The 10,129-nt window shown below is 50.2% G+C and overlaps 1 protein-coding gene across 1 annotated transcript in view; it reads left to right on the top strand.

Moving 5' to 3' along the window:
* Positions 1-3,353: 3,353 nt before the first annotated feature.
* Positions 3,354-10,129, top strand: part of Slco2b1 (solute carrier organic anion transporter family member 2B1) — a 54,727-nt gene continuing 47,951 nt past the window's right edge. Inside the window, exon 1 of the mRNA XM_031387504.1 lies at positions 3,354-3,682. Coding sequence (XP_031243364.1) covers positions 3,667-3,682 — 16 coding nt within the window. The 5' untranslated portion in view covers positions 3,354-3,666. The remainder of the gene's footprint in view (positions 3,683-10,129) is intronic.

The following is a 10,129-nucleotide window of genomic DNA, read 5'->3' as shown; positions in this document are numbered from 1 at the left end:
TGTGGTCAGGTCAGGCTGACCTGAGCTCACCTGCTGTGATTGACTTCCTCCCCTTCCTCTGCTTCCAGCATCACAAGTCATCATCATCATCATCATCATCATCATCATCATCATCATCATCATCATCATCATGGCTGCCATATTAATAATGGGCCTGTGTCTGCTCAGCTCTCAGAACTTAGCAAGCACTAATCCATCCATCAGCTCGTCCCAGCCTTGACAGCTCTAGAGAGGCATTTCACAGACAAGGGCACGGAGGATCAGAGAGTGCAATCAACTGACTCCAAGTCATCCAAAGAATTTTCTCTAGAGAGGGAATTCTGTCTCCTCGGAGAGAAGCTACCCATTCTCTAGGAGACAGGCAAGACAATGATGCTCTGTGTGATGCTGCCAGGAGGTTCCTTATCTTTTTACCTGCAGAGGAGGACACTGGGCCCCAGAGAATTCTTACTGGGCCAGAACTGAAGCATCCAGTGCCTAAAAAGCATCAGGTGACTAAAGTCCTGCTCTCTGAGAAACAGGCCTGTCACTTCCAGGGGAGGATGCGGTTTCTAGCCCAGCACAGAGACAGTGGGAGCCAGGGGACAGCTGCTGAGACAACAGAGCCTGGTATGAGTGGTACCCCCATACCACAGTCTGTCAGGTGGGAGAGTGAAGCAGCAGTGGTAAGCAAAAGTGGTTGAGCTGAAGGGTTCATGGCAGAGCCTCTCTTAGAGCCCCCTTTATCCAGCCAGCCTGCCGACCATGAGGGGTCTGGAAATGAGCTGCATCTCCTCAGGATAGAGAGGGCCAGCAAAATGGGAGAGCCCTGAGTCTTACCAGGATGGAGGCTGTTTCTCCTCTACTGACCAGGAACAGAAACCCAAGGAGAGGTAGACAGCCACTCCCAATGAGCCTCAGTCTCACAATCTGAAGAAGGGACATTGAACTAGATGAGCTCTACATTCCTTCCCACACTGACCTAGGTACAGCATATCTAACTCTGATGTCCTTAACTCACAGCCTACGTCCTGCTGGAGAGAAACGTGGGGGGGGGGGGTTGGGTGCAGGGTCAGGCGCAGGGAAGGACTCTGAGCAAGACACCTCTCTGAGTGGCAGTGAGGAGAAACAAGCATTGCCTTCCCTGGACAGAATGAGCCCTGCAAGGAGTGGATCTGCACAGCAGGGATCTGAGTCCAAGACAGTGGCCCAGGCTGGGACCCCCAGGCTCACTGAAGACCCTCATTTTCCACCCAGCTAGCCTAGAGCTCATTTATAGATATCTGCTCCCTGACTGTCTGAGGAGCCAGAGGGAAGTGAGAATGGAGGTGCTGAGGGTGCAGTTTGGAGTTTTAGGGGGAAGGTGTCTCTGACTACTATTCCCCTTCTTCATCTGCTGAGCACGGCCACAGGGACCATCAGGCCCTCCCTGCAGGTGGATGGTTTAATGCTATGATCACTTAACAGACGGTAAGACTGGGTCCTAAGGAGTTGAGGATGTGCCCAGTGTCCCACAGCAGGGTTGTGACAGAGCTGGGACCAGAATGGAGCTCAGCAATCTAGTTCCCTGCATTCTTCTTCCTGCAAACCCAAAGCAGATGGCACCACAGATGAAGTGTCCTGTTGTGTCAGGTTTACAGAAAAGCCTGTCTCTACGTGGGCTACACAGAGAGAAGAGCTCTGCTTCTGCCAACAGCTTGGGGCTTTACAACGTCAGGCTTGGCGTGAACCATAGGACTCTGAGAATGTCAAAGATGCTGGGAGCTGCAGAGTTTTGCAAACCATGCCAACTGCAGGAGATGCTTTAAAAAGGCATCAAGTTTCACAAACAATGGGAATCTGCAGCTGGTGTTGGGATCCACACAGCCCATGGAGCTGTGCAGTGCGCAGGCTGCAGCAAACACCAGTGCTCCCAAGTACTAGGCCAGGGAACAAGGCAGTAATCACAAAACTTAGATGGAACCCTACTGAACTACTAGTTCAGGAACTGGTCTGAGGACCTGTTAGCTCAAGTTTCATAAGCTAACCTTTGCTCCACCTAAACACATCTGACTCTATGAATATTCTGGTTTTATCCAGAGTCTCAGCCCCTGAGGCTAAGTCAGTGTTAAGAGAGTTTCTAGACGTCTAAAGGGACCTTCCTTCTTGCAAACTCTGCACTTATAATTTGGTATCTCGAAGGTTCTCTGTCTTCTGGTCTCTAGGAAGACTCATTGCTGACTTTGGACTGGAGGACTGAGAGCCCAGATCTAATCTGGCTTCCCAGCTAGGATCTGAGTCTTCTATCAGTCCTTCACAATTGCTGGCCTTCATCCATTGTCACATGCTCATATTGTTGGTCCTTCAATGACACCTTCACTCAAAAAGCATTGGGCATCCAGCTGAGTGCCTAAGTTCCAGCCAGATCCATATCTCAGATGTCCCAGCTTTCTATGACCAAGTGGGCTAAAGGAAGCTCTCCATCATTCCAGAGGAAGTCAGATCCTAAACACACATCCCCATTCTACGCAAAGGTCCTCTTCTCGAGATGGGGTTGGGCTCATTTCTGTATGAAATCAGGGCAAATGAAGACTCTTCCCTTAAGAAGATCGCCTGGGTTAAAGGGCATGCCTAGTTCTAGCACGGTGGGGGCGGGGAGCAGCAAGACATGCTTCCTCAACTAGTGGGGTGCTCTGTGGCACATGACTGAGACTCTGCCTCATCTGTGAAATGGAGGGCTCCAAGCCTAGTGGATGAATGGGTCCTAGGTAGCCTCACATGCGGGCTCTGTTGAGGAATGGGTCCTAGTGAAGGCTCAGCCTCCTGCCACTCCCTCCAGTTCAGCCTCTGGCCTCCAGGCTTGGCTTCTTTATTTATTGCCTCACTATTCACACTGCAGGAACTCCTGGTAATGCCTGTCTCTTGGCTAGGGCCAGCACTGGGATGGGATCATTCTTCCAGCTGTCTAGAAAGCCTCTGTCTGGACATCTCTTAAGAATTTCACATTTACTGTTTTATCTTGCTTCCTTTCTCCCTCCCTCCCTTCCCCTTCCATCTAGGTAGTGCAGATGGGAAGGGGCAGATAAGAATGAGGGATGAAGGAGACAGGGGACAGAGGCTTAGAGGGAAGCAAGGGTTTGCTTCAGAGCTCATAGGGGTCTGGGGAGCTCAGGCGGTGACTGGGATTGCAACAACGAGACTGAACATTCTGGAATATTTGTCTCTAGAATGGTCCTGAACTTAAGAGCCATAAACAGCTTCTCACTCTAGCCTCTGCTGCTCTCACAAGGAAATAACCATAAGCCTCAGGGGAGGGACCAGCTTCCTTGCTGCATGGGGGCTGGATCTAGACAAACCCGCCTCCTCTGCAACTCCTGGTCCTGGGCTGTCCCAAGCAGAGATCAGAGGAGTTCAGGGAGCCAAGGAAACAGACACTGCAAGGGTTGGGGGGGGGGGGGCTAAAGCCAGATGAAGAGGCAAGTGCCCAGAAGAGTTCTCAGGGAGGGGTCAGTTTGAACAGGGCCTCTACCACACCCGACCTGAGTGTGGCCAAATAAACATAGCCTAGTGAGGGACGGTCCTACCTTGACGCTCCCTGCTGCTGCTTTCAGAAGCTGGCTCCAGTTGTCCACTGACAGGCTCACTTCCTCTCTGCTAAGCTCCAGGTTGAACTGGGAGCCACAACTTTCTGCATTCATTCCCCCAGCCATGGGGCCTAGAATAGGTAAGTCTAGGGGAAGGAACGGAAGGAATTGGGAGGGAGCCTGGAGGCTTCTGCAGCCACAGGAAAGGGGGAGACTATACATAGTACCTCTGTGGTATGCTGGGGAGACAGAGGCTCAGTTCTGCACAGAGCAAGTCCCTCTCCCCCCTCCCCCCATCTGTCGAACTCATGGAGAGTGTATGAGTGAATGAGAGGGGGCAGGAAGGGAAGCCAGTTTACTCGGCTGGAGACAGGGAGCCAAGCTAAACCACTCTGTTGAGCTAGAGACCCAAGACTTTAGAAAGGTGGCATGCCCAGCCACCATCAAGCTAATCCCCAAGCCTCACCCCCCCCCCAGTGTGAGGGAGGCACTGCAGAGATGGATGGACAACTGCCGTGGACAGGGGTTTCTTGAGAGGGAGCCCTTATTCCGCGGGGTGATGAGAGTTTCGGCCAGGTGTGCAAGGGACTCGGTGGGTAACAGACAGACATGACACAAGGAGTGTGTTATCTGAATGTATTTTCACAAAAATAGCATGAGGCTTATATAGTATACGGAAAACAGGGCAAATGTCAGAGATCACATAGGCAGGTAGCAGTCGGGCTACCTTGGCAGCCCTAAACAAACACCCAACTATCTCATTCTTCTAGGTTGTCAGAAGTATGCACCTGGGGTCTCCTTCTAGCTAACCTCTCATGAAAAATACATTACGTAGGCCCTGGGAGTGATTTCTGGAGGTTCATGACAGACCCCCTATTTGCCAGGGGAGCTAACCAACTTCTCTCTGATATGTGAAATAGTTTGCCATTTGTTGACAGTAAACTTTAATGCCTGGTCTTTTTCCCTCTCTGGAGACAATCTGTCTGAATAGGAAACATCCTTGAGAAATTCCAGGCCAGTGATTAGTTGGAGCATTGTTGGGTCCAGGAAACATTGTTCAATTTAGTTTGGCTATAATGGAATATTTCTTAGGGCACCTTTATGCCTGAATAAAGAAAGCATGTAGAGTCTTCCACAGACTTTAGCAGAGATCAATCTGGAACATGTTAGGAGATGTTAGTGACCGGCCACCTCAGGAGATTGGCTCACTGTGACTGGCTCACTGTGACTGGCTCACTGTGAAGCGTGTGCCTCAGGTCTATGGACAGGTTTTTTAGACCTGTCATGCAGACACAACTGAAGTAGGTGAGTGCTGCATAACAGACAACATAGAGAACCACAGAGAAAAAGCAGAGAGAGAGAGAGAGAGAGAGAGAAAGAGAGAGAGAGAGAGAGAGAGAGAGAGAGAAGAGAGAGGACAGAGACAGAGAGTGACACAGAGAGAGACAGAGAGAGTGAGAAAGAGAGACAGAGAGAGATACACAGAGACAGAGTGACAGAGAGAGTGAGAGAGACACAGACAGAGAGACAGAGAGAGAATGTGCAAAGAGACACAGGAACTAACAGGTGTCAGTAGGACAGAGGTGCAGACTAGGAGGAGCAGGAAAGGGACAGAAAGAACATGGCTCTGAAGGAGAGTCATAATGAGGACCTGCAGGGTTAGAGGGGAGTGTGAGTGTGAGCCAGAAAGTCAGAAAACCTCCAACCCACAGGGACAAACACCCAAGGGGACTGACTGACAGATTTCACACACAGTCCACAGGATCCATGCAGAGACGGGACTCGGAGAGGCCCGCTGACACTTATCTGGAGTGGGTAGTGATAGGGTCTGAGGAAGCTAGAGGGGAAATATCTGGAAGCTTCCTGAAACCAAGCTTGGAATGGTAAGAGGAAAGCACAGAGTGGCCAGGTCAGAGTGACAGACCCACCTGTGACAGTGGTGGAACAGGAGGTCTTTACACAGGGCGTCTGGGTTGGATGCCCTACAATAACCCTGGGCCTACCTGCCACTGCCTGACTGCTGCAGTGATGGCTTCACGCCCACCCAAGCAAGGCCAGGCTTGCTCCCAGGTCAAACAGACTCAGCAGTGTGACAGACACAGTTTGGGGACCCTGGGACACCAGGAAGGATGGGGATGGGTGCTTGCTCTAAGGAAGCCTTATTGGGGAGAGGGAGATGAGGTCAGGTTGAGGGAAGGGTTGGGATTTATTTTGGGTTTGGTGTCACAAGATTTACTTGTAATTCAGGTTCACCTCTGGCATGCCATTCTCTGGCCTCTGCCTCCAGTGTGCAGGGATCACAGGTGGGCACCCCTGAACCTGGCATAGTAGGATGGTTTCACAGGGTTTATGAGCTAGGGACAAACAAAATTCCTATTTACCTTTTCGGTACAAATGTGGGGATTAGAGATCCTGTGACAAGGAAGAAACTTGCACTCATTGGCCTCCCCCCCCCCCCCCCCCCCCCCCCCCGTAAAGGCTTGGCTCTGAGCTCTCTAAATGATCTCTGGCACATATATAACAGGAAGCTAGTATGAGCTCTTGCACCAAGACACCACCAGAAGCCACCTTAAGCTGTGCCTCCTCAGCCTCCCTCTGGGGTTTCAGTCAGGCTCAGTACAGTGGACAGGATGAGGGATTCAGAGGACTCTCAATCTTCGAAGAATCCAGGGCCAGCTGTTCTTCTAGAGACAGACAGAGAGACACCAAAGGGGGTTGAGAATCAGATGTGTCTCCCACAGAGCTAGCCTGACAGTTTGCATGTGCCCTTAGGTAGCAGAATTCCCTTGTCTGTGCAGGGAGGAAAGTAATATCCCCAAACTGTCCCTATGGTGAGATCTGGGAATCCACTCTCTGGCCTCTATACCCTTGCTCAGGGAGTCCTTGCCCACTGCTTTTTCATGAGAAATCTGACACTTCCAACACTTCCAAATAAAGCCTACCTGGGGCCATTGTCCAAGCTAGAGGAAGCCCCTATTAGCCACAATGTTAGCCACCAGACATGCACCCCAGTTCATCCTTGCTTACTCTAGGTGTGGCTACTGTGGCCACACTCTGTTTAAATGAGATCTTTCCAGGGCAAATATAGGAGTTGAGGGAGAGAACCATCAGCCTCATGTTCAAATCCCAGCTCTGCCCCATGGACTGTATGAGAACTCAATGTAATCTTCCCTTCTTTTTAATAAGTAGGTGAGGAAACAGATACTCAGAGAGGGCAAGTGACTTGTCCAAGATCACCCAGCAACTAACCTGTAGAGTAGAGGTCAGAACACTGATCTTCCTAATATTAGTGCTCTCTCCTCTCTGTCACTTGCCTGGGGCTTTCTCTTCCTCACGCCATACTGATGGACTCTGGCCTACCTTGTGTACTTTTCCACTGGCTCCCCACAAAATAAATTATTTTCTGAGTGCCACTGACTTGGGAGCAGACAAGGGGTGGGGGTACTTCTCCCATGACTGGTCTTGGAAGGGTCAGATGCCGATCTGGTCTTGACCTTAGCAAGGGATCGTGTAGTCCATGCCCAGTCTGCCTGCCTCTATCCCTTTCAGAGACTCCATTTTCATAGAAGGAGGCAGGGATAATCCCTTGATCCCCCATTGTGTTTATAAACTTGGTCTGTGGAAGGAGCAGCAGGACAGAGGCCTCTCTGCAGGGACTGACTGGGCCTTTACATCAGTATGAGGGATTGAAGCATGACAATGGTGTTGTACTTTATAGTCTGCAGCCAAGGCCTGACCATGGTTCTGTAATGTTACTGAAGGAGTTCATGTTAGTGGGCTAGAAGGCGTGAGAGACAAGACTTGATTTCATCCATTACTGAGGCCTTAGACCCAGCTGGGACCAGACAGAGCTGGGATGATGGGACTGTCCAGTGACTATCTGGTTCTGTGTCCCACGTCCCAGCTCCGTGACGCCCATCTGGGTTGTCAGAAACACAAGCTGCATGAGTAAATGCTGCAGTTTCTGAGCCCATGATCCAAGCCTGTCAGTCATCCCAGCCTCCCCTGTCAGTCATCCCAGCCTCCCCATCAGTCATCCCAGCCTCCTGGAGGCTGAGCCAGAAAGATCGGCAGTTCAGCCTGATGAACTATCTCAGTCAGTGGTAGAGCTCAGGCCTAGCATGCTCAGGGCCCTAAAGTCAATGCCCAGGATCCCAGAAAAGAAAAAACGGAACCCGAGAGAGAGCGAGAGAGAGAGAGAGAGAGAGAGAGAGAGAGAGAGAGTGAGGGGGGAGGGAGGGAGGGGGAGAGGGAGAAGGAGGGAGAGGGAAGGAGAGAAAGAGAGAGAGGGAAGGAGGGAGGGAGGGAGGAAGGGAGGGAGAAGGAGGGAGAGAAAGAGAGGGAGAGGTCAAACGGAATATTATACTTATGGAAGAGAAGATAAAGCTAATTGTTTTTCTAATTTCAGCTGTCACTTTTTTATATATATTTTTTGTGGTGGATAGGTGCATCTTAAATGAAATTGATAGTAAGTGAAGCTCGTGGCTTCAGAATGGCTAACTTCAAACTATGTAGACATTCACTGAGATGTACAGTTTGGGTATTTGAGTGACTTTTAATCTAACTGTGTGATGCTTTTATTTGTAATTTCACTTCAATAAAGGCATTTTTTTGTTGTTGTTAAAGGAAAACAATAATGAAAAGAAGAAGAAGAAAAAGCCAAAGTTTGAAAAAGTTTTTTTTTTTTAAAGCTCGCCAGCATTGGGGAAGGGGTTCTTCACCCAGAGAGGGTAGAGGGCAGGATTCTAGGGGAGGAAGTACTGGCCAGCAAGGCATGAACAGAATATACATTCTAGAAGGGCAAATGGGCTAGGCATGTCTGTAGGCTCAGTGAGCAACCAGATTAAGGGAGGAGGCTACTGGGAGATTCCTGAGAAAAGCCAACAGACTCTGACAAAAGGAGTTCATATGGCTCCTTGGGCATATAGACTAGCTAACTAGAGTCCACTGGGGCTCTAGAAAGATGTTAAGGGCCAAGTGGCCAGGCCGTGGTGATCTGAGTCCTGGGAATACCCATCAGAACCCTACTTGTGTGTCACAGCTTTATGAGTTCAAGTCAGACTTCTGTCCAGTTTACAAATGAGGAAAACAAGCCAATGACCTGTGACCTTGGGCCACACACCTAATCAGAGGCAGACTCTGCAACACCTAAGACCCCTTAGGTGGAGTCTGAGCTCTTAGTGGTTTCCCTTTGTCCTCTTTCTTCAGAATCACACTGAAGGCACCCAAGGTCCAGCCCCTGCCTGGTGTCCACGGGGGTGACCTTATGTGTGGTGGCTGGGCCTTACTAAGGAGACTCACGCTGCGATGCAAGAATGGGAAAACAGGTCATTTGCAAACAGCAGTTCAAACAGAGTGACTGATGAGCTCTCTTCCAGTGCAGGGGAAGGCAGCGTGGCCTTGGGCCAATGGCTTCTTGTTTAGATAAGGATACTGTCCTGCTTCCCCAAGGCTCAGGACCCTACACCCGCCACCGTCTAGTCTTTATTTTTAAGGTTATCTTGGGTTTAGATGGGGTAATCAGAGCCAGAACCAGGAACAGAAAGTCCCAGCACTTGGCCCCTGACCCAACTTGGAAACCACCAGAGTGCCTGCCCGCACCCTCCATCCTGACAGAGCTCTCTCTAAAATCAACAGCTAGACCTTGAGGTCATTTTCTGGCTAGCAGACCACCCAGGGGTCCTTCCAAAAGGAATTTCCCCCAAATGACAGCCAAGCCCAATTGCTGTCTGGAGACTCCCTCCACACTTTCTGTCTTGAACTCTTTCTCCTTCATAATGCTGGACTAGGTCACACTAGAAACTAAAACTTAAGGTCCCACAGTTACTCTGTGTCAACATGGCCACCCCCAACTATATAGCCCAGGCTCCCGTCTTGTCAACTACCTCATGAGGACAAGCTCAACTCAATCAACAAGCTTGTTCCTCAGCTGGGCTGGGTTGAGAGCTGAGAAACAATGGGTTGGGAGAAGGCCAGTCAGTCAAGGGTATGGCATGGATAAAGGCTGAGAGGCATGATTAATGTGGGGAATGGCAGGAATCCATTGGGGCTAGAGGACTATGCTCTACAGGAATGGATAGATGAAGCCCAAGGCTCTCAGGGGCCTTGAACTTGAGACTAGGAGTCTAGACCACTGGTGCAGAGGAGTGGAGAGAGAAGGGAGGGAGCTTGCCACGGAGATCTTAAAAGTATCAGGTCCAGGGCATTTCCTATGAGACTGGCTGATATGTTTTGTAATGTGGTGGCATAGCAGGTCCATACTGAGGCATCCCCACTCCCACCCCCAAGGTACCAGTCTAGTATAAAATGATATTTATTTGGGGGCATAAGAAGGGAGGTTAAGAAGAGAATAGGGGCAGAGAAAGAGAGAGTTCAGAGGAGGACAGAGAAGGAGGAAGAGAGAAAGAGGCCAGAGAGAGAGAGAAAGAGAGAGGCAAAGAGAGAGAGAGAGAGAGGGCAAAGAGAGAGAGAAAGAAAGGCCAAACAGTCCTTTTATAACAAACCAGGCTCATACCTGGCTGTTGCTAACTGTTGGGCAGAGTCTAGAAGAAATGCTAACACTAACAGAGAAGGAAACTGAGGCCTAA

Source organism: Mastomys coucha, unplaced genomic scaffold (genome assembly GCF_008632895.1).
Source record: "Mastomys coucha isolate ucsf_1 unplaced genomic scaffold, UCSF_Mcou_1 pScaffold21, whole genome shotgun sequence".
In the NCBI taxonomy this organism is placed as follows: Eukaryota; Metazoa; Chordata; class Mammalia; order Rodentia; family Muridae; genus Mastomys; species Mastomys coucha.
This window is presented reverse-complemented; position numbering and strand designations above follow the sequence as displayed.